The following is a 23,482-nucleotide window of genomic DNA, read 5'->3' on the forward strand; positions in this document are numbered from 1 at the left end:
TCAAGCTCCATCAGGGTGGATGGGGAACGTTGGTGCACATTTTCAGATTTCTCCAGAGATGTTCAACCGGGTTCAAGTCTGGGCTCTGAGGCTGAGCCACTCCAGGACATTCACAGAGTTGTCCTGTAGCCACTCCTTTGTTATCTTGGCTGTGTGCTTAGGGTCGTTGTCCTGTTGGAAGATGAACCTTCACCCCATTCTGAGGTCCAGAGCGCTCTGGAGCAAGTTTTCATCAAGGATGTCTCTGTACATTGCTGCATTCATCTTTCCCTCTACCCTGGCTAGTCTCTCAGTTCCTGCCGCTGAAAAAAATCCCCACGGCATGATGCTGCCACCACCATGCTTCACTGTAGAGATGGTATTGGCCAGGTGATGAGCGGTGCCTAGTTTCCTCCAGACATGGCGCTTGCCATCTAGGCCACAGCATTCAATCTGTTTCATCAGACCAGAGAATTTTGTTTCTCATGGTCAGAGTCCTTCAGGTGCCTTTTGGCAAACACAAGGCGGGCTGTCATGTGCCTTTTATTGGAAGAGTGGCTTCCATCTGTCCACTACCTTACAGGCCCGATTGGTGGAGTGCTGTAGAGATGGTTATTCTTCTGGAAGGTTCTCCTCTCTACACAGAAAAACGCTGGAGCTCTGTCAGAGTGACCATTGGGTTCTTGGTCACCTCACTGACTAAGGCCCTTCTCCCCCGATCACTCAGTTTGGCCGGGCAGCCCACTCTAAGAAAAGTCCTGGTGGTTTCAAACTTCTTCCATTTACAGATAGAGGTCACTGTGTTCATTGGGACCTTCAATGCTGCAGAAATGTTTCTGTGCCCTTCCCCAGATCTGTGCCTTGATACAATCCTGTCTCTGAGATCTACAGACAATACCTTGGACTTCATGGCTTAATAGTGCATGCCAGAGCACAAACCAACTGTGCTCTGGCATGCACTGTTAAGCCATGAAGTCCAAGGTATTGTCTGTAGATCTCAGAGACAGACAATACCTTGGAATTCATGGCTTAACAGTGCATGCCAGAGCACAAACCAACTGTAGGACCTTATATAGACAGGTGTGTCCCTTTCCAAATCATGTCCAAGCAACTGAATTTACAACAGGTGGACTCCAATCAAGTTGTAGAACCATATCAAGGATGATTAGTAAAACCAGATGCACCTGAGCTCAATTTTGAGTGTCATGGCAAAGGCTGGGAATTTCAAAAAAACTTCTTTCACGTTGTCATTATGGGGTATTTTTTGTAGACTTTGAGGAAAATAATGAATTTAATCCATTTTGGAATAAGGCTGCAACATAACAAAATGTGGAAAAAGTGAAGCGTTGTGAAAACTTTCCGGATGCACTGTACAACTGTCATCGTTTTTCTTACACACACCTATCACCCGTTTAGGGATCAATGCTTCCTGGACCAGCCATCAAATTATGAAACACATTTACACACAAGTTTGGAGAAGGGGCTGTACTGACCTGGTTTGGGAGAGGCTGAAACTTCTGCTTGTTTTAAAGAAATGTTATCCTGTAAAACACAAAATATGTATCTTTGAAAATAGAGGCTAAACTACCAAAACTGTATACAACACACAGGGTGTGATTCACAAGGCAATAAAAAGCTTTTAAAATGTGAAGAGGGTCGCAGAAGAAAACTGCATTTCCATTTTAATGCTGTTTATCAAATGAGAACATTGTTAAGTTATAGATGGAATTTATAAATATCTGAACAATCTTCATTTTAGATACTTAAAGGGTAACTTCACTTTCATGGGGAAAAAAGTAGCAAATAAATAAATAATAATATAGCAGCATATACAATTGCTACACAAGTCATATTGTAATTGAATGCATCTCTGTAAATTTTCTATAAAATGCAATATGGCTACCTGGAGGTGTAATGTACACAGATGGTGTACATAACGCCCGCCAGAAACATTTCCTGTTTCTGTGATTAGCTTACTGATTTTTCCAGAAGTGCTCTAGGGGTTGACTGATTATCAGAGAGGTCGATTATTTAAGGACGATATTTACATTTTTCAAATCAGTCAGAAACTTACCAATATTGTTCAGACCTTCTCCCCGCATTGGCGCTCACTACAGTCTCTGCCAATCTCAGTCAACGGTCAGCAGAGAGATGACACTTCTCACTGCCCGCCTCGCATCACCACTGTGCCACCTCTACAGCAGGGCTGCGAAGGCTGCTGTTGACAGGGCTGCAGCAGCAGGCGAGCAGAGAGAGGCTGCCAGAAGTAGCGTTAGTGACAAGCTGCATCTGGGTGGCAGGCGACGGTGGCAAGTGATATGCTGCATCTGGTGGCAGGTGACGGTGGCAAGTGACATGCTGCATCTGGTGGCACGTGATGGTGATGTACAGAATATCGGCGCCTGTTATCGGCTATCAACCTGAAAAGCGGCCGAAAATCGGTTATCGGCCCTAAAAAAAAAAAAAAAAACCTATATAGGTCGACCCCTAGTCTGCACTTACATAGAAGCCAAATTTTGAGCATCCCCTGCAACAAAAATTTCATTTTTGGCTAGGTTCTCTCAAAGGGAAATCACATCTAAAGGAATTCATACCCTGCCACTTTTCTCTTTAGAACCCTGCAGGTGCAGCAGCTAAGTGATAATTATAAAGCAATTCCCATTCACAGTCACTTTGCACAAAGACACAAACAGCTATGCCTTCAGAAAAGCAAAAGGTAGAAATCTGTAACAAATTTGTTAAAATCCTTGTAATGTACATAGAGCACCCAGAGGGGAATGTTTATTTCTCAACAAAAGTGGAGTTACCCTTTAAAATAAATCAGTGTTTTCCCCATGAAGGGCAACATAGGCTTACCATCATTTTGCCCAATCACTGCTCAGTTTAGATGCCAAAAGTGAAAGCAAGGCCCTATATATAGCTATGAGTCAGATGGGAGTGAGTACCTGTCCAAACCCAATTACCCACTCCTCCCCCCAAAAGTGCCAAATGTGCCAGTGGAAAGGGGGGGGGGGGGGGCTAAGCTTCCCTTTTGGGTGGAGCTAAGCATTTAAAGTCCAGGGTAGAAGTAAAGGTTGCAATACTTCCCTGATGCTCTTTTCCTTGACTTCTCAGGGTTGTAGGCAAGACCCTGCTGTCCTGACATACAATGCAAGACTATTGGCTCTGCTTTGTATATAATGACTTTTCTGCATAACCGCCAGCCGCAGCGCCTTGGAAGAGGCAGTGAGAGGCCAGGCACAAAGCGTGGAAGAAGCCTGCTGGAGAAAGGCAAGTACTACAGCTTATTCTTCAACCTCTAGACCTAATGAGCATTTAACCCTGCAGTGCAGGGAGGGCCCCACTTCAAGGACATTTTTTTCTGGTGCCAGGAGCTGGTCTTTAAAATGGGCTCCAAAATGTAATACATATGTGAGAAAAGGAAAACCAAATTTGCAGGTACCTTCGGTTTATTTGGATGTGCCTTTGGGCTTGTTGTTAGTTGTGCTTCACCAAAAATGTTGCTGGTCTTTCCTCCTGGTGGGTTCTGCTTTGCTGTCAACTGCGCAGTTGTGGAATCCTGGAATATACCACTTGTCTTTCCACCTATTGGGATGGGAGGGGAACAAACAACAGATTAGCCAGGAACTGTCTGCCTCTCGCAATACAGGTTGAGACTTGGCCCTTCAAAAAAGTGGAAACCTTGATGCAGGGGGATTCCTTTTAAAAAAAAACAAAAACAAAAAACAAAAAAAAAAAAAAAAAACAAAAACAAAAAAAAAAAAAACACAACCTTATTTGACATGTATAGAGCTTTTTATGGCGACACCACCTTGGTAGCTCGATGCAGAGCGAAATGGACAGGTGATTTTCCAGATATACAGAGTGAGGACTGAAAGGATATATGGGACTATCGCTTCCAATATCTTGTTTAGGCTAGGGGCCATCTCATACAATTCAAATTTTTACATAGAATGTACAGTGAGGGGAAAAAACGTATTTGATCCCCTGCTGATTTTGTACGTTTGCCCACTGACAAAGAAATAATCAGTCTATCATCTTAATGGTAAGTTTTTGGTTTTTTTTTTTTTTTTAACAGTGAGAGACAGAACAAAAGTATCCAAAAAAAATTACTTTAAAAAAAAAGCAGTTGCATTCTAATAAGTGAATTAAGTATTTGACCCCTTCCCAAAACATGACAGTACTTGGTGGCAATCACAGAGGTCAGACGTTTCTTGTAGTTGGTCACCAGGTTTACACACCTCAGGAGGGATTTTGTCCCACTCCTCTTTGCAGATCCTCTCCAAGTCATTAAGGTTTCGAGGTTGACGTTTGGAAACTCGAACCTTCAGCTCCCTCCACATATGTTCTATGGGATTAAGGTCTGTGGAGACTGACTAGGCCAATCCAGGACCTTAATGCACTTTTTAAGCCACTCCTTTGTCGTCTTGGCCGTGTGTTTTTGGGTCATTGTCATGCTGGAATACCCATCCACGACCCATTTTCAATGCCCTCGTTGAAAGGAGGTGGTTCTCACCCAAAATTTGATGGTACATGGCCCCATCCATTGTCCCTTTTGATGATGCGGTGAAGTTGTCCTGTCCCCTTAGATAGCTTAGTGGTGGGGATGGTGTTCTTGGGGTCATAGGCAGAATTCCTCCTCCTCCTCCTCCAAACACGGCGAGTTGAGTTGATGCCAAAGAGTTCGATTTTGGTCTCATCTGACCACAACACTTTCACCCAGTTCTCCTCTGAATCAATTAGTTGTTCATTAGCAAATTTCAGACAGCCTGTATGTGTGCTTTCTTAAGCAGGGGGACCTTGCGGGCGCTGCAAGATTTCAGTCCTTCACGGCGTAGTGTGTTACCAATTGTTTTTTTGATGACACTGGTCTCAGCTGCCTTGAGATCATTGACAAGATTCTTCTGTGTAGTTCTGGGCGGATTCCTCACCGGTCTCATGATCATTGAAACTCCAGGAGATGAGATCTTGCATGGAGCCCCAGACCGAGGATGATTGACAGTTATTTTGTTTCTTCCATTTGTGAATAAATCGCACCAGCTGTTGTCATCCTCTCACCAAGCTGCTTGGCGATGATCTTGTATAGCCCATTCCAGCCTTGTGTAGATCTACAATCTTGTCCCCGACATCTTGGACAGCTCTTTGGTCTTGGCCATGGTGGAGATTGGAATTTGATTGATTGCTTCTGTGGACAGGTGTCTTTTATACAGGTAACAAGCTGAGATTAGGAGAACTCCCTTTAAGAAAGTGCTCCTAATCTCAGCTAGTTACCTGTATAGAAGACACCTGGGAGCCAGAAATCTTTCTGATTGATAGGGGGTCAAATACTTATTTCACTCATTAAAATGCAAATCGATTTATAAACTTTTTTGAAATGTGTTTTTCTGGATATTCTTGTTATTCTGTCTCTCACTATTAAAATAAACCTACCATTAAAATTATAGACTGATCATTTCTGTCTATAATCATTATCAGTGGGCAAACGTACAAAATCAGCAGGGGGTCAAATACTTTTTTTCCCCTCGCTGTACATTCTATGTAGAAATTTGAATTGTATGAGACCGGCTCATGTGTTTTGGTCAGAGGTGACTAAAGCCCCGTAAACATAGGCCGAATGTTGGGAGGCAATGGCCGGTTCCAAACAAACAAAAAAAAAAAAAGCCTGTCGTTTGGCCGGTGTGTATGGTACCCTGTCTGACAGAAGCCAGAAGCGTTTGGCCGGCTTCTGTCAGACAGGCATGCTGGAAAACCAGCAGCCAACCGACTCCTGAACAGCACTCTCCGCCAATGGCGGGCATCTCCCTGTCAGAACTCAATAGCTCAGTGGGGGAGATTGTTCTACTAGCTTTGCAAGTTAGTACAGTGGCTCTGACCAGAGGGGAGTTTTTTTTTTTCGTTCAATCTGCTGGGTTGAATGAAAAAAAAAAACTCAGTGTGTACCAGGCTTCAGTGCATCCATGAGATTTTGTTTATTCCTGTACCAATGGCAATCTCTGTATGTTTGTTGAGATTGGAAAAGGGTGTGGCCCTAACTAGAGCACTCAGAACTTTGCTCACGATTCTTGTTTTATCCCCGCAAGGCGATTATCTTGCACTGGAAGAAATACACCACACCTACCTTAGCCTCTTTGAAGGCCTTGGTCAATTCCATTGTTCTGCTTTATAAAGCCACATACTTAATTAGGGCCATCCTCAAAAGTTTGATAAGGCTGGCTATCCACACCCTCTACCAACGCCTAGATTTGACCCCATCTAGATTTGCTTTGCTATGCCAATACATTGACGTGATTCCCCATGCTGCCTTGAGTTAACAAGCCTGGATGTTGTACCCATTATGCACCCCCTAACCCAGGGGTGTCAAACTGAATTTCATTGTGGGCCACATCAGCATTATGGTTGCCGCCAAAGGGCCAGTTGTATCTGTAAGACTAGATATCCAGAGCAACCCCCCCTTACATCAGATGTCAAGAGGCCCCCTGTCATCAGAAGTCAAGAGTCCCTCACCCTCCCTTACATTACAGTGAGAGGGAAGAAGCAGAAAGTGCAGAGTCTGGAGGAGGGCTGGAGTCTGCTTAATGCGCAATGCTGAAAACAGGGAAAGTCGAGAGGAGGAATTGCTACAGCTGCACACAGAGAGGCACAGGAGTTCTGTCCTCCTCTCTGATGCTGACTTCAGAGACTGGGAAGGAGGGGCAGAAACAAGCCTCTCTGTGGCTGCATGGAAAAATGCAGGATCTGGTGGAGGAGTTATGTCATCCTCTCTGCTGTTGAGACAAGGTAAGGGCAACAATGAGGGGGTTATCACAGCTATGGGAGGGGTGCGAGGGCCACATGAAATGGCCTGGAGGGCCAGATTCGCCCCCCCCCCCTTTGTGTTTGACACACCTGTCCTAACTTTTCCTTTCTAATCCTGCAACTACTGTAGTTGATGATATGGACAGTGTCTCCTCGGGAGGGTCCTACGTCTGGGGACTGGTACGGGTGTCCTTGTACCAACTGGAACCATATATTTATAAAGCGCTGTGCAAACTGTTGGCGCTATATAAATCCTGAATAATAATAATAATAATTTATGGCCATTCACATACATTCTGCCATCACGGTGTAGAGCAGCAGGTGGGGGGGGTGGGGGATGTTTTTGATGTTATGTTTTTCTTTGATTTTTGTATCTTATTGCAAATTTTTAGCACCTTGTTGGTGCGGTTTTTACCTTTCTTATGAAAAACTAATTTAAAAAAAAAAAAAAAAAAAAAAAAAAAAAAGGGGAAATAAAAAATAAAAAAAACCCCCAAAAACTGCTAGGCAAGACTGAGTGGCTAACAAACCCTACCCTGCTTAAAATCCAAATCTGCTTACTTTCATCACAGGAATTACGGCTTCAGTGGCCAGGCCTATCCCATCACTCTATAAAATAAGCTAGGCTTCTGGATAACTGGAGGATTTATTATTTCTACAGAATATAGGCCATGGCCCTCAGGAAAAACACAACACCCAGTGTGTGAGCGTGCAGGAGAGAACAGAACTTGCACACATTCCGGATGCTGCGATGCAGATGCTGTAAAATAGACAATGTGTAACAGCTCCCATGATATTTGCGCATCTGGCAAGTTCCTGGAGTCTTGTTTGTGTTACACCCACCACATATCTGTACGCTGGCAAATAAGATCCCAGTGCAACCCTAATGGTGAAAGCTTCTGCAAGAAACTTTTTTTTTTTTTTTTTTTTTTTTTTTTGTGGGTTACAAAAATTATTTTCATTTCTAAGCACTAAAATAACAAATGGGATCTGACCGGTGGCTGAGAAGCTGCCACGGACATTTAAAAAAAGGAGCTGAAGGGAACACATTGACTTGCAATGACAGAGAACCAGATTTACGCACACACACCCTTTACAAAAGAAAACATAAAAACATTGTACAAAACAGAGAAAAGATTTCACAAAGAACTTCCCAGCTGGTTGTTTTTTTTTTTTGTAGGCTAGCTGGTAAGCATGCTGGGAAATCTTTTGTATGTTTGTACAATACCTTTCCATGTGCACCTTACTTCATAAGCTAGTTATAAATTGGGGTGGTTGCCATGTGGGTACAGCTTGCTTCCTGCATTTGGCCTGCATTGGAGGCCCTTCAGCTGCCATGGTGCATTTGCTGGGTGTCCCCAGTATCTTTAACCACTTGTCCTCCGGAAAATTTACCCCCTCTCCCTCCCATGACCAGGCCATTTTTATGATACGGCACTGTGTTACTTTAAGAGCTTTCTTTTGCTGGTATTTGATCACCACTGCGCTATAACAAAAAAAAAAAAAAAAAAAAAAAAAAGGACATTATATTTTTTAATTTTTAAACCAATTTCTTTATAAAACTTAGGTCAATATGTATTCTGCTACATATTTTTGGTAAAACAAAAATAAAAACCAATACGCGTATATTGATTGTTTTTGCGAACATTATAAGAGAGAAACAAGAAGAGAAGGCTTCCTCTCTTAATTCCATCCACCCTGTTGTTACTCCATGCTGCGTCAGAAGGGGAACTCTGACCCTGCCGGGGCACTTCAACTACCTCTCCGGCTGCTGTGCCCAGGACTGCGATATTGTGGTGGACAATCGGATACTAACTGACGCTTTGCAGGAACCAGTGGCACTAATAAAGTGATCAGTGCTAAAAATATGCAGTCACTTTTCTAATGACACCGGCTGGAAAGGGGATAAACATCTAGGGCGTTCAAAGGGTTAAATATGTGCCTAGCCAGTGATTTGTGTACTGTGTTAGGTGCTTTTACTATGGGGAAGTGATGGACTTTATTCCCTGCTTTTCAGAAACACAAAGTCCATCGCTCCCCAACACCCCCCCCCCCCCGTCAGAATGGAGATCTGCCTTGCTTACAATCTGTGTTATACCGACGAGCGGTGGGTGTCGGTGGCCTGGCACCTGCAGATTGGCTTCTGCTGTGATTAATCCCCTAGGTAGGAGTGCAGAATCACGTATACACACACGTAATTCTGCACATGAGAGTCACCCTGTAGCAGTAAAAATGCTATGGGGTGGTCATTAAGCAGTCGAGGAGTTGGCTCCCTCCAGGCATGCCTGCCTTTAATTTACTATATACACTCCAACTTGGAGACTCTCAAATGTAAGAGTTAAGATTGCACTTTACAGAGGAGCCTTGGCGAGGCACTGTGACTTACACATTTATTTGCAAATCTGTACAACTAAAATCTGTATTTAACATGTATTGTTTGTGTCATTTTTTGTTTTTGCAGGCTAGCTAGTAAGTGTGCTAGGAAACTTATGTTTGTCTTGTGCAGTGCCCTTCATGTTCACCTTACTTCAGGTGCCAATATAAATTGGGGGAGTTGCCAGAAGATATAAAAACATTGCTCTGCCATAAAGAGCCTTTTTTCCACAAACTCCATGCTGCCAATTTTACTCTCTACGTTAACGTGTGTGCCCAGCCAAACATTTTCATTTTACATTCTTGACAAAGTGCGAAAAGACAAAAACCCCTATTGTTATTTTAAGGCTATCTGGATCTCCACTAGAGAGATTTCCACTCACTTCCTGTCTCAGTGACAACAGTTCTACTAGACAGGAAATGAGGAAAGATGTCCAGCAGCAACATAGGCAGAAATAAAATATGCATATTCGGTCAGCTTTTTATTGCTGCAAAGAAGAGAAAACCAGCACATTCTGCAGCAGGATTTTCAAGTGCCATCAAGCTTTTTATTGCCGTCTGTGTTGCAGATGTTTCCTCACTTCTTGTCTGGTGAAACCAGTGTCACTGGGAAAGTGAAGGGAAATCTCTCTAATAGAGCCCTAATTGCAGTAAAAACTGATAGAGGTTCTAATCTTTCCCCACTTACAATTTTAAAAGTAAACTTCATGGTCATAGGATGTCAGCAATCCACTCCTTCCAAGCTTTATCCCAATTTAGGATCCATTCACACCCAGGTGTATTGGGTTTGCAGCATGAATCGCTGCGATTCTCACAGCAAAACCGCACTGCATTTTAGGTGCCATTTAAAATAATGGCACCCGAACCGGTTTTCGTGATTGTAGTGAATTTTGAGATAACGGGAAAAAACACAGCGATTCTGTCGCAATCCCAAAATGCCCAGGTGTGAATGGAGCCTTACTAAACTTCAGAAGCAGTGACTCCAATAAGACAACTCCCCTCTATCTAATATGGCAGCTCTAGAATACGACTTTCACAATGAATAGGTGGATCAGATAGTGACATTATTATAATATTTCAAAGTAGAATATATTGGAAGCTTGGGGTGTGGAGGGCAGGACGGAGGAGGATTTCACACAGGACACATCCCTACTGACTGGGTTATGTCCCTTGTGCTGATTTATCGGTTTTCGATTTTGTCTGCACTTGAAACACACACACACACACACACATCCCCATCTGCCCATATACCACTATAAATTTACTATAGTGGTAGCAGAGCCGCCAAGAATCAATATGCTGGTTCATAGACTGAAATTCTTCCTCATGCAGATTACCTGAATTTATTTTCTCTGCCCGTATGTTAGCATTTCTAGTAATCCAGGAAGCAGGTTACCATGGCAAACATTTAGGACTATTCATAATGGATAACATTATACACAGACAGGATGCAGCTTTCCTGTCCATACATCAGGACAGAAGCCAGGAATGTCTCTGAGAGGAGGAGGAGGAGGAGGAGGAGGAGGAGGAGGTGCTCTCGGAGATGTCACTTGCTGATACCAGACATCTTCAGGAAGAACTCCAATGCCAGCTCAGCACAATCTCCACCTAGCTGTGTGTGTAGCCCACCCATCCTTGACTCACAGGAAACCGATGCCAGTCCTCCCATGATGCATCCTTACCCAGCGTGCTGCTATCATTGTGCAATGTAGAAGAAGTCTATAATCCTGATCACAGTCATCTCACAGAGGACAAATGTTGAATGAACAGTCATCAAATGAAAGTAAAATCTGTCATGAGAGACATAGGGGAATGCCATTGCTCACATCTCCTGAACATCCCAGCAGACTGACATGCTGATCCTATGGTTGGAATATTTCAGGTCAATGCTCTGGAAAAAGCATGGAGAGGAGGAATTCCAGCTCTGAGTTTTACTTGCTGTATATACTCATTACAGGCTTTTAAATTGAGAAGTATTATAGCAATGCAAGTTACAATAGTCTTACCTTCCATGATTTTTGGGGGAATTGTGATTACTTTTGGTTACCAGTTTTGCTTTGCTGTATATTAGGTTCTTAGCCGATTACTTAACCTCCCTGGCGGTTTTCCCGAGTGTGGCTCGGGGTTAAATTTCAGCACCATTAGTGGTAACCCCGAGCCACACTCAGGATTATGTCTCAGGATCCTGGTGCAGTGTTACTTACCTTGTCCCCAGGATCCTGCGATGTCCCCCCCCCCGCTGTGTCCGTGGGCTGTGTCCTCCGCCCGAAGCCTCTGTGTGCCGGGCTCCGTTCCCTGTGAGCGTTGCGACACACAGGGGCGGAGCCTGGCGGCAAATTCAAAAAGGTGAAAATTCATAACACAAACAGTACACTGTAATACACATATTACAGATTACATTACTGTATGACATTTTTTTTACAACCCTTTTGACCCCAGTGCTTTGTTCAGTGCCCTGCATGCAGTTTTATATTATATATACTGTTATTTCTGTCTGGAAACTGGAGATTGTCCATAGCAACCAAAAGTGTCCCTTTATGTCAAAAGTGGTTTTAGACCAGCTAAAAAACAGCGATTAGAACACTTGCAGAATTGAGCGATAGTGAATCGTGGGGAAATTTATTTTATATTATATATATTTTTTAATTATTTATATTTATTATGTTATAATTTATAATTTTGTGTTTCAAACTTCATCATACCCGGGATATCTACTAGACTCTTGGTGGACAGATCTAAGTGTGTTATTGCTAAGAATTACAGGCCCAAAACATAAAATGCCAAATTTCTATGCAAAATAATTTTACCGCTTTGAGACGCAAAAATCTGAAATAATCATACCACCAGGGAGGTTAAATTATTGCTACGCCACCACAAAACAAAAACACAAAACCAAAACACAACTGTAAATGCAGCCTCAGAAATAGCCAAAATGTAAACTGTACAGGACTACAATCTCTAAATGTGCATAACCAGGACAAATTGGAAGCTCGTGCAGGAACCATACAATCATCCAATTGTATGTGTATATGTTTTTGTTGGGGGGGGGGGGGTTCAGGGGCATTCAGTTTCATAGACGATTGTGAAAAATTTCAGGAAGGTGCAACAATCTAAAAAAGTTCTGGCTGGGACTCCAAGTTAAAGACTGCATACACAGACAGTTATGTTTACATCTTTGCTCCACATTTACCCTGAGGGGGTGGGAGATAACTGGGGCAGAATTACATAAGAGGGGAGGACTGTGGTGTCAGGGTAGACCAATGCTACTATACTTGTAACAAAGCCCACCAATTACCACTATCCTCACACTGGTATTTCACAGGATCGATGGATCGCTGTACTGTATATGCTGTCCTGCGTTTTCATGTGTAGTTGAGTTGCTTAGCCTTGTTTCTACGTTCTATACCTGAAAACATAGGAAGTGGGGTGCAGAAAAATGGCCTCAAACATGCAGCCAATGTCATTAAAAGGAGAAGACCAGCCTGAGCTTTTTAGGCTGGGCTTCTCCTATGGGTCACAGGAGTGCAATTCGTTTTGCACTCCTGTGACCCGTTTTCAGCGGAGAGCGGTCTGAAAAAAAAAAAAAAAAAAAAAAAAAAAAAAAACCCCCATACTTCTCTTTTAAGAATTATTTTAACAAAAAATAAATAAAATGGTTTGTTGGATGTGTGCAGGGGAGGTTCCAACTAGAAAGGAGGGTATCATCCTTGTAATGAATATACAGCAAAAAAAGAGTACATAGTAGGATTTTAAATACCCCTCCAGTGATCACACAAGTACACTTTTGTAAAAAAAAAAAAAAAAAAAAAAAAATATAATATATATAGATGGGGCGCAACGGATCGTCAGCGATCCGTGATCTGAGCTGTTCACCCTGTTCGGATCGGCACACCCGCGCTCCGCGGAGCGCTCCGCTGATTCGGCCTTAGGAAAGGCTGCAGCTTCGGCCTAGCTCTGGAGCGGCGGCCATCTTAGTACACCCGGCGGCGGTGAGCTATTACAGTGGGGGAGATTGGTGAACATTACAGTGGGGGTTATGTTTATTTGTCTTGTCTTTTATTTTTGCTGATCTGAAAATGATCCGATCCGTGAGTTTTTTGATCCGTTGCACCCCTATATAATACACACACATACAAAGTCTTAATTTCCAACAATAAAATATTTAAAAACACATATCAATGTCATAGTTTGCATACTGATACCAACAATCATTGTCTGCTACAAACATGCATGGCTTTTGGGCGAAATAAGGCTCCATGGCCAACACGTTTTGCGGAAGTAACCGCTTCTTCAGGACCTCCTAAATGCACATGATCAAAAAAAATATGGATTCTAAAATGCATGCATGTTTGTAGCGGACAATGATTGTTGGTATCAGTCTGCAAGCTATGACACTTTGATATGTGTTTTTAAATATTTTGTTAGAAATTAAGATTTTGTATATATTTTCTTATAAAAGCGTACTTGTGTGATCACTGGAGGGGTAGGTAAGAACCTACTATTTACTCTTTTTTGACATAAGAACTATTTTCAGAGTAAAGAAGAACAAGTCCTAAAAAGTGATGGTTTGGCCCCCACAGAGCCCTGATCTCAACATCGAGTCTAGGATTACATGAAGAGACAGGATTTGAGGCAGCCTTCATCCACAGAAGATCTGTGGTTAGTTCTCCAAAATGTTTGGAACAACCTACCTGCTGAGTACCTTCAAAAACCGTGTGCAAGTGTACCAATAAGAACTGGTGCTGTTTTGAAGGCAAAGGGTGGTCATACCTGCCTAAAACTTTTGCACAGTACTGATAAATGAATAGATATCCACCCCCACCCCAGTTCTTACTCACACATTGGAAACACAAAAATAAATACTTGCTCTGTACGTCTGGATTACACTATCCAAAGCTGTATAAATATCAAAATGTCATAGCCCGGACTTCTTGCCTACCATACAAATCCACCAATATTTCTGCAACCATATATATTATTTATAACACATATGTCAAACACAAGGCCCGTGGGCTGAATTTGGCCCCCACACAGTTCTTCAGCTGGAACGTCGCACCTCTGGCTCTCACCCTCCATTCCCTGCTCCTTACTGTCACCTGTAAACACAGAAGCCTTCTGTGTTTACAAGCACAACTTTGCCTTGGGCGGCTCGCAGCTCTAACATATCCCTCCTCAACTCTGCACTCTGTATGTAGCGCACTCCTGAACGCTGCACATAATGCACCACATGCCTGAACTATACACTCTGTGCATAGCGCATCCATAAAAACAAGGAAAAGGGGGCGCCACTGAATATGTATCAAATAAAATTTATTATTAAAAATAACATCCACTCACATGTGAGACTGAAGAGTAGATCTCAGGTACATCTTGTGACACACAATGGAGGGAAGGACTACAAATGTCAGCAAGTCCAATAGCACTGGCATCACTCTGATGGGCTAAAGATGAGCTGCGCTGAGTCAGAAGTAGTTTATGGGCACACCACGAACAGGAGAGCTGAAGAGCCGTCTGGGGTAGTGTGGGTTCCAAGAGTGGAGGATATGAGGGCGTCCAGCCTGTTGCTGTTAGTGTGAAGCGAAAGTCCCAGCAAGTCGTCCAGCATCCGTGATGGTATGGAAAGCACGGCCGTGTGATCGGAGCCAGAACGAGGCTAGGATCGCAAACACTGCGGCGCCGGGCTGTGACGTCACTCCTGTGTGACGCGTTTCCGAGATAGCTCGCTATCGATGGAGAGGATAGCGGCACTCCTTTGTCAAGCATGGTTGCTTGACAAAGGAGTGCCGCTATCCTCTCCATCGATAGCGAGCTATCTCGGAAACGCGTCACACAGGAGTGACGTCACAGCCCGGCGCCGCAGTGTTTGCGATCCTAGCCTCGTTCTGGCTCCGATCACACGGCCGTGCTTTCCATACCATCACGGATGCCGGACGACTTGCTGGGACTTTCGCTTCACACTAACAGCAACAGGCTGGACGCCCTCATATCCTCCACTCTTGGAACCCACACTACCCCAGACGGCTCTTCAGCTCTCCTGTTCGTGGTGTGCCCATAAACTACTTCTGACTCAGCGCAGCTCATCTTTAGCCCATCAGAGTGATGCCAGTGCTATTGGACTTGCTGACATTTGTAGTCCTTCCCTCCATTGTGTGTCACAAGATGTACCTGAGATCTACTCTTCAGTCTCACATGTGAGTGGATGTTATTTTTAATAATAAATTTTATTTGATACATATTCAGTGGCGCCCCCTTTTCCTTGTTTTTATCTTAGCACATTGGATCTGGCTTTGGTTCCTTTCGGTGGCTGCCTTGAATGACTCTTTTTATACCTACATATACAGTTTATATATATGTTTGTATGGACCCTGCCTTTGTGCGTATAGGCAACAGTATATAAGGTATATGGTATTGCGCCTTCTTCTACTTGTTTATAGCGCATCCATAAACCCTTCACTTTGTAGGTAGTTCACTCCTAGTGCACAACTGGCTCTTTGAGGGCAACCATACTGCTGATGCGGCGTGAGATAAAATGGAGTTTGACACCCCCGATTTATAATAAATAACTGTGTATATATAAAGTATATGCATGTGTGTTTTAAGGCCTCAGGCACATTGGACGTTTGCTCAGCTCTTCTAAACTCCAGGTGAAAAACAATGTTAAATATGCACCTAAAGTCACGTTCTTGCAAGCGCATTTAGGCGCAACAAGCGCTTGGGCATTCGTTCATTTTATTGACCAGAATATTAGTTTATTCTTGCCAATCAAATGAATGAAAGCTCAAGCACTTGATGTGCCTCGCACTTATATGGATTTGGATGCCTTTACACGTCTTTAGGCGCAGCAAGTGGGGTTTTTTTTTTTTGCATTTAGGCGCTTATGTGTGCATGGACACATATGCTAACATTGCGGGTCATTTAGAGGCAGAAAAAAATAAAGAAAAAAAAAAAAAAAAAAAAAAAAAAGGACACAAAAAGCCTCTAAAAAACACAGCGTTTAAAGCATCCTGTGTGCATGAGGCCTTAATGAGCACCTAACACTTTAAATAATTTTTAATCTCATTTACACTATGATGGTACAAAATCTAAGAGGACTGTTAATTGTAAGCATAATCTCATTAGTCACTACATTTAAAACCCACCCACAGATGATCAGACCTCAAACTAAAAGCAGTAAGCAGACGCGTTTATGTTTTTTTCGCCCCAACATACTGCATCCATTTTTTCAAATAAAAGGAACATTTTGGGGACATTTTAGAAATAAGCATCTGAATATTAGCAGACAGATTTTCCAGTGTTGGTTATTGAACTCCATTTAAAAATCGATCTGGGAGCCAGCAACCAATAAAACAATAGCCACTTGGCAGTAGCTGCTATTTTTTGCATAGCTCCAGAGATTTGTCTAATGAGCATGTGTGCATTCACCCGTTAGTTCCACAAAGCCACTTTCATCCATTCATAGCTATTGGCAGCTGTATGCAGCACCAGAACATTCTGAGCACAAAAATGCACTGTGTTTATGCAGTATGGGCAAATACACCCATATGCATGAAGCATACTAGTTTCGGCATCTTTTCAGGATTTATTTATAAGCCAAAACTTTTTTTTTTTTACATTACAGTATGGGCAGATTTACACCAACCCAGTCTACTGCAAAGTGTTCATTTGAATAGGTCGTCTAAGGCACAATGTACTAAAAATGGTGCATGCGGCATTTTCGGCAGTGCAGTACACCGCAATATGTGAGGCAATGCTGGTGTACTGGGGTACCCTTCAAAATAAATGCATTTTGTGTTTTATCACAGTGCATTGGTGTGAATTGACCTTCAGTGAGGGATAATCTCTCTGATGGAGCTCAGATGGCAGTAAAAACTCAATATGATTCACAATGCAAAACGAGTAAGTTTTGGCTGCACAAACTGTTTTAAAATAAACTAGTAATAAAAAAAGGGCAATCGGATAACCAGATTTTTTTTTTTTTTTTTTTTTTTTTAAATACTATACACAACTACATTTTCCTTTCATATTTATTGGTCATCAGAAAGACAAGGCTTTTTGAATATAAAAAAAAAAATAATAATCCGGTCTCGGATTACAGACACTGAAACAAAAAAGCAGTGCTCTATGGGTCCAGCATAAAGACTTGCAAACCTTTGGCCAAGTAAAAAGTTAATTTATTTGATGCACTCTTAAGAAAAATAAACTGTAGGGATTTGCGAAGGCAATCATAAAAACCAAATAGCCATTGTAGATATAATGTGAAAAAATAATTGCGCGCCTGAGCCATATCAAAGTCAGGTGACTTTGATAAGGCGCGCAAAACATGTAAGCCAGTCGCCACGGTCCACCCCGACACATCGGCACCCTGGTTACTTCCTCTTCCGGTGCGACGTTCATGTCGTCTTGGGCACCCGGCCTCGGCCAGCTTGGTCGGCTTCTCTGGCTCCATTCCCCAGCAGTAGATACTACAATACACCTCCCGCGGCACAGCGGGATTGACACCGGCGATCAGCCACCGTACTTACAGCTGTGACTTTGGATTCCCCACCCAGGTGGTTCATCCCAGAGATCCGTTCTGTCTAACCACTGGCCGATAGTTGAAGTTCATCTGTTGATGTTAACCCCCTCTTCACCGGGATGTCATAGTGGTACCGTGTTTATTTTTTCACATTATATCTACAATGGCTATTTGTTTTTATGATTGCCATCACAAATCCCTACAAATTTTTTATCATTGACAGTTGTTTTTATTTTTCTTAAGAGTGCATCAAATAAATTAACTTTTTACTTGGCCAAAGGTTTGCAAGTCTTTATGCTGGACCCATAGATCGCTGCTTTTTTGTTTCAGCGTTTTGTTATCCACCTTTTCCAGTGGTTGGCGGCTGCACTGGGCTTTAGCTTAATTTAGATTTTCCAGGATACGTACATCTACACAGACGGCTGACAGTTTATAGCGCTCAAGGAACTTTTGTTGTGTTCAGATTACAGACATATTCAACCTGCAAGCCAGACTCGTCGAGTCATGCCTCTCTACAAATGTTTCAGCATTCCATGTCGTGTCATGGATATCACTCATTTCCTCATTTCTGTAATTTGTTTGTGAATAGAGAAAAAAGACACGGGTGTGTCATGTGTCACTCATTTCCATTCATGGAGCTAAAAAAAAAAAAAAAAAAAAAAAATGAAATAAAGGAAGTGCTTTAAAATGCTGCTTGAATGGTTGTGCGACAATGGACAAGTCTGTGCGCCTTAACAGAATTGGGGGAGGGGGGAGACTCACTGCATATGCTCGTTTGTGGCCTCCATACAATTACTTTCGTTTCCCTGCTCATCTCTGAACTAACCTAATAGTGTATGGGCTAATTACATAGTTACTGGTCTAAAGTCTCTTCACCCACTAAACACAAACCTGGAGGGTTGGACCTCTTTGGTGCATTGTCAGCCTCTGCAGAAGGCCCGAAGATATTGGAGGACATCCTGTGTTGTCGGCTTGAAACGGAGGTCTCTTCAGCAGCACCAAAAATGCAGCTTGATCCGCCTCCTGGGGGCTTCAACACTCTGCAGGAGGAAAAGACAAAAACACAGCATAAATACAAAGCATTTCTGGGGATTCGAAAACCTAGAACACATGGGCTAAATATCAGGCGACATCGGCCGGTTCAATAGAAACCAGCAGACATGCGGCCGTGTGCAGCAGCCGGTTCAGATGGCTTTTTTGTTAAAAAATCCAGCAGGTTAGGAAACCCACCACTTGATGAAGAATCTTCAGCATCTGACAGTACTGTTAGTGCTGGATGCCTGGTCCACTTTTGTGTTCTTTAGTTCCATCAGTGATGCCTGGTCCCCCCTCTGGATGCTGTGCTTCCATCCATAGTGTACAATGGCCCGCTATGTTATGTGTATCCATCTGAGGCACCTGATCCCCCCCCCCCACTGAACGTTGTAGTTCCACCCGCCAGCTCCTACAACACAACAGGACACAGTAGTGACGTAGAGGCAGGTGGACGGAACTGAAGCATGCAAGGATCAGGCATCCAAGCATGGATGGTTTGGAGGGAAGATAGGCACAGTGAGGAGGTAAATATTAACCCCTATTATCTTTTCAGACTGGGCTTTTAAAAGGGTTGCAAACACTCATAGTATTTTACCCTAATGCAATCTATGCATTAAGGTAAAAAAACAAAAAAAACACCACACCTTTTGTGCTGCAGCACCCCCCCCCCTTCTTAGCTGAGCTGACCGTTCCAGCGACTGGGACGAGCGGATCCGCTACAGCTGCCGTTTCGGGTCCTCATTAGATAGATTGATAGCAATGTTAATTATATCCAGTGATGCCGGGGGGCGGGGCAGAGTCCTGCTGTCTGTGTCAATGGACGCAGCAGCAGAATTCGGGAGCACGCCCGCACGACTGACCCCTTGGAAAGCGGCTCTCCGAGAAGGAGCCAGGAGCGCTGCGTGGGACCCCAGAAAAGGAGGATTGGGGCTACTCTGTGCAAAACCCTTGCACAGAGGAGATAAGTACTATATATATATATATATATATATATATATATATATATATATATATATATATATATATATATATATATATATATATATATATATATATATATATATATATATATAAAAATCGCCAGTAGCATCAGCTGTAGCTTTAGAATGAGTTTTGCTTTGCAGCATTTTAGCTGTAGCGTTTTTACCTTTTTTTAGCAAAACTATACTGCCACAAAAGCGTATGGCTCAAAAATGCTGATAAACGCCAAATAGCCACAATTTCTGTGTTTTAAAGCTTTTATCAGAGTTAGAGCGTTTTTACAGCTGAAAAACTCCTCTTAAAAGCCACTAGTTCTGGGGGGGGGGGGGGGGGGGCTTGGTTCCAAACAGAAAACACTCCTGCCAAAAACTGCTGATAACAGCCTATTTGTGCATGGGCACATTGGATAACATGCTGGGGAGTTTATTGGCCGCAGAAAAAAAAAAAAAAAAAAAAAACACAAACACCTGAAGACAAAAAAACAGCAGCTGTAATAATGTACAGTGTGCATGAGGCCTTAAAGTGCAACTCCAGCCAAAATAACTATACAGATGTAACACAACACAAGCAAAAAAATATGTACATTTTTCAATCCCTAAGGCTGCATTCACACGACAGCGTTTCGAATCGTGTGCAGATTTGCCATGGTTCTGCCCGCGATTTGACAGCTCCAGAACTAATTTTGGGCGAAATGCATCCCGCAATGCGTTTTGCATTCACATCTCTGCGCTGTCAAATCGCGGGCAGATTCCGTGGCAAATCTGGACACTATTCAAAACACTGTGTGAATGCAGCCCAAGGCTCGACATGGTTTGAATCTCGGCCGGTTCAGCAGGATCTGGCTGTGATTCGAACTGTTAATGGGCAGACTCAATGTACCAAGTTGACTGAACAATCAACTTGGGTACAACCAGCCTCCCGGATTCTCTTGCAAATATCGCTAGCAGCTGCTAATGATAATCACTGTCCTCCCCCCGCCAGGAGATGACAATTGCTGATTCCCCTGTCAGCACTGTCTGTGTTGATGGGGGAATCGTGCAAATTTGCATGGTGTATGGGCAGCCTTACTGTGAAGATTAATGGCTGGCAACGACATTATCCCATAAAGTAGAAACACTATTCAGAGCCTGAAGCTAGGCAGACTCTGCCACCCCTCTTTCTGATCTGTGCTGTAATCAGTGCTATACTAAACCCATTTAAGTTCCTCACCCACCTGCCTCCTAGTGTCTATTTTCAGCTGGAAATGTAATATTACAGCAGGTTTCAGGTACTGCTATTTCTCCAGATGAACTGAACAAAAATATATGGCGTTTTCAAGAAACAGAAGAGAACTAAAGGGCGTTTATTTCTGTGCTAGATAAAAAAAAAAAAAAAAGTTTCTATGGAGGTCATCCAGTACGGCTGTAACATACTAGAGCTGTAACCATACAGTACTGATAGATACCATATGACAGAGCTGAGCAGTGAGGGCCCTCTGTACAGTCTAGATAACCCTGACATCCAGTGTGACTGCACAGTGATGAGTTGGCAATCATTTCACAGTCTAAAAGTACCTCTGAGATATAAAATTAGAGGTCAGCAGGGGGATCTCTGCCAGAGGAGATCAAGTGATCTGTCTATGGGGGAGGGAGGAGATATAGAAGCTCCATACACAGCAATAAGAAATGTATTCAGCTTCTGACTTCTACAGAACCGAAATATTGCAACTATGTTACATCTGCACAGGACCTCGTCTATCTCCAAATGAAAACACTTTAAAAGCCAACATACCAAAAGGATTGTTGTTGCTTTAACTGGAACATATTCGGCCTCTTGCACATGATACTCCTATTTGCGCATCTACTTTTTCAGTCGTAATTTCAGGCGTTTTTGTATAAGTATTTTCACGTATATTCGTGTGCGCAAATTTATTCTTACGTTCTCACTCTGCACAATATGCAAATGGACATTTGTGTGCACTTGCGCGTATGAGGCATACATTTCTGACCAAAAATGCAGATTTTCTATTTATTATTTTTTTTACTGAACAATGCATGGTGCTTGTTTGTGCGCCTATGTGCATAGGGCTCATTACAACCCTACCTACATTGAAAATAAAATATAGCCAAACGCTCCACCTGTCTACAAACACCTGCAGACATAAGATATGGTTGGACAAGCATGCACAAGCTGGCTGAAAGATTTTTTGCATGCTGGGATAAATTGAATAAGCATGTCCCGGATACTGACTGGCTGAAATCAATAGTAGGAATTCCTACTCAGCTGACATCTTCCCCCAAAAAGGGGTTAACCAGGACATGTCCATAGAGGTCAGAGTGCAGACAAATAAATGACTCTAATCAGTTAAATCAGATACTTTTAGGTCTACTTGAATAAACGATCCAATCAGGTTAAGCACACTACCAATTAATTGGTCTTTTTATTGCTTTATTGCAAGTGCGATTTTCCCCTAATGCTATGTACACAAACCTCAGCTAGTTCACTACCTGGGTAGCCCTGTCACCAACTTCAAGCCCGACATCCTTTGATCAAAAAATTGAAGGAGCCGGGAAGAAAACGGTCAGCTGAACAGTGGCTTCGTCCAATCAGATGTAGCCGCTGTTTAGGTATTTCAACAGGCGTTGGCTGCAGCTATCAGAATGCAATAGCCGCAGTGGGGGATTCCATCAATCATGCTGTACAGAATCTGTTACATCATTTCACTCAGCCCACAGCTGGAATGAAAATTTGTGAGCGCACCCATTTAAACGGCCAACTTCACCTTTTGCACCATGTCATACCCGTATTTAGCGTGTAAAATGGTGTACAAATGGGACCCTCCCCAAAACCACTGGCTTTCAAGTTAGCTGAACCGTGGAGGGCATTTGATTGGATGCGGCAGCTGTTTGGCTGACAATTTCCCACCTGGTGTCTTCCAATATTCAAATGGGGAACATAAGCAAGGAGGGAGCCAACAGGGCAATGCAATGGGCAAATTTCAGTCAAACCAGCCTGAATCTGAACCTTGTATGGCCAGCTTAACCCTGGGAGAGGACTAAAGCTGGCCATACGCTGCTAAATTTTTATACAAAAAATAAAATAAAAATCTCAGTACATTCAATAGTGCCAGAGATAACAAAACGTTGCTTGAGCCCAGGTTCACACCAGTGCGATCACATACATCACATGTGATTTGCACCTGCAGTGCCGATCACATGTGATGTCTGAGATGCGAGTTCAGCCATACAGTTGTATGGCTGAACTCGCATTAGAGTCGCACAGAAAAAAGTGCAGGGACTTGTTTATCCCCACACTAGAATCGGATCGCATGAGTGTTCTCACCTATGCAATCCGCTTCCTGTGCGAGTTCACAGTGCACTGTGATATGTGAATTGATCTGGGGGTCGTCAACAACGTAATGACACCCACAGCGGTTCGCAGAAGGCAGCGTGAACTGCCTGCGGGAGAGGAGCGTTGCAGGAACCAGCGCTGTAAATCGCCCTGGTTCCTGCAATGTATCAGTGTGAACCTAGGCTGAAAGTACTTCAAAATTGCATTTACTTTTAGACCCCTTTCACACTGAGGTGTTTTTCAGGCGCTACAAATAGCGCGGTTTGCGGGCAGATTTAACCCCTTTTCGGCCACTAGCGAAGGGGGTTTAAAACCGCACCGCTGGCGGCCAAATAACGCCGCTAAAAAGACAGTAAAGTGGCGCTAAAAATAGCGCCTCTTTACCGCTGACGCCCGGGGCGGCTCAATGTGAAAGGGGTCTTAATCTATTTTGGAATGAATGGTATTTCCTGAACGTAAACCAGGTTTGCTGTT

At 43.1% G+C, this 23,482-nt stretch overlaps 1 protein-coding gene across 1 annotated transcript in view; it reads right to left on the reverse strand.

The window, feature by feature from the left end:
- JPT2 (Jupiter microtubule associated homolog 2) overlaps positions 1-23,482 on the reverse strand; it is a 61,940-nt gene that overhangs the window by 8,213 nt on the left and 30,245 nt on the right. The window contains exons 2-4 of the mRNA XM_073636677.1: positions 18,554-18,702; positions 3,422-3,564; positions 1,473-1,521 (exon numbers count right to left, since the gene is read on the reverse strand). Coding sequence (XP_073492778.1) covers positions 1,473-1,521; positions 3,422-3,564; positions 18,554-18,702 — 341 coding nt within the window. The remainder of the gene's footprint in view (positions 1-1,472; positions 1,522-3,421; positions 3,565-18,553; positions 18,703-23,482) is intronic.

Source organism: Aquarana catesbeiana, linkage group LG06 (genome assembly GCF_042186555.1).
Source record: "Aquarana catesbeiana isolate 2022-GZ linkage group LG06, ASM4218655v1, whole genome shotgun sequence".
NCBI lineage: Eukaryota > Metazoa > Chordata > Amphibia > Anura > Ranidae > Aquarana > Aquarana catesbeiana.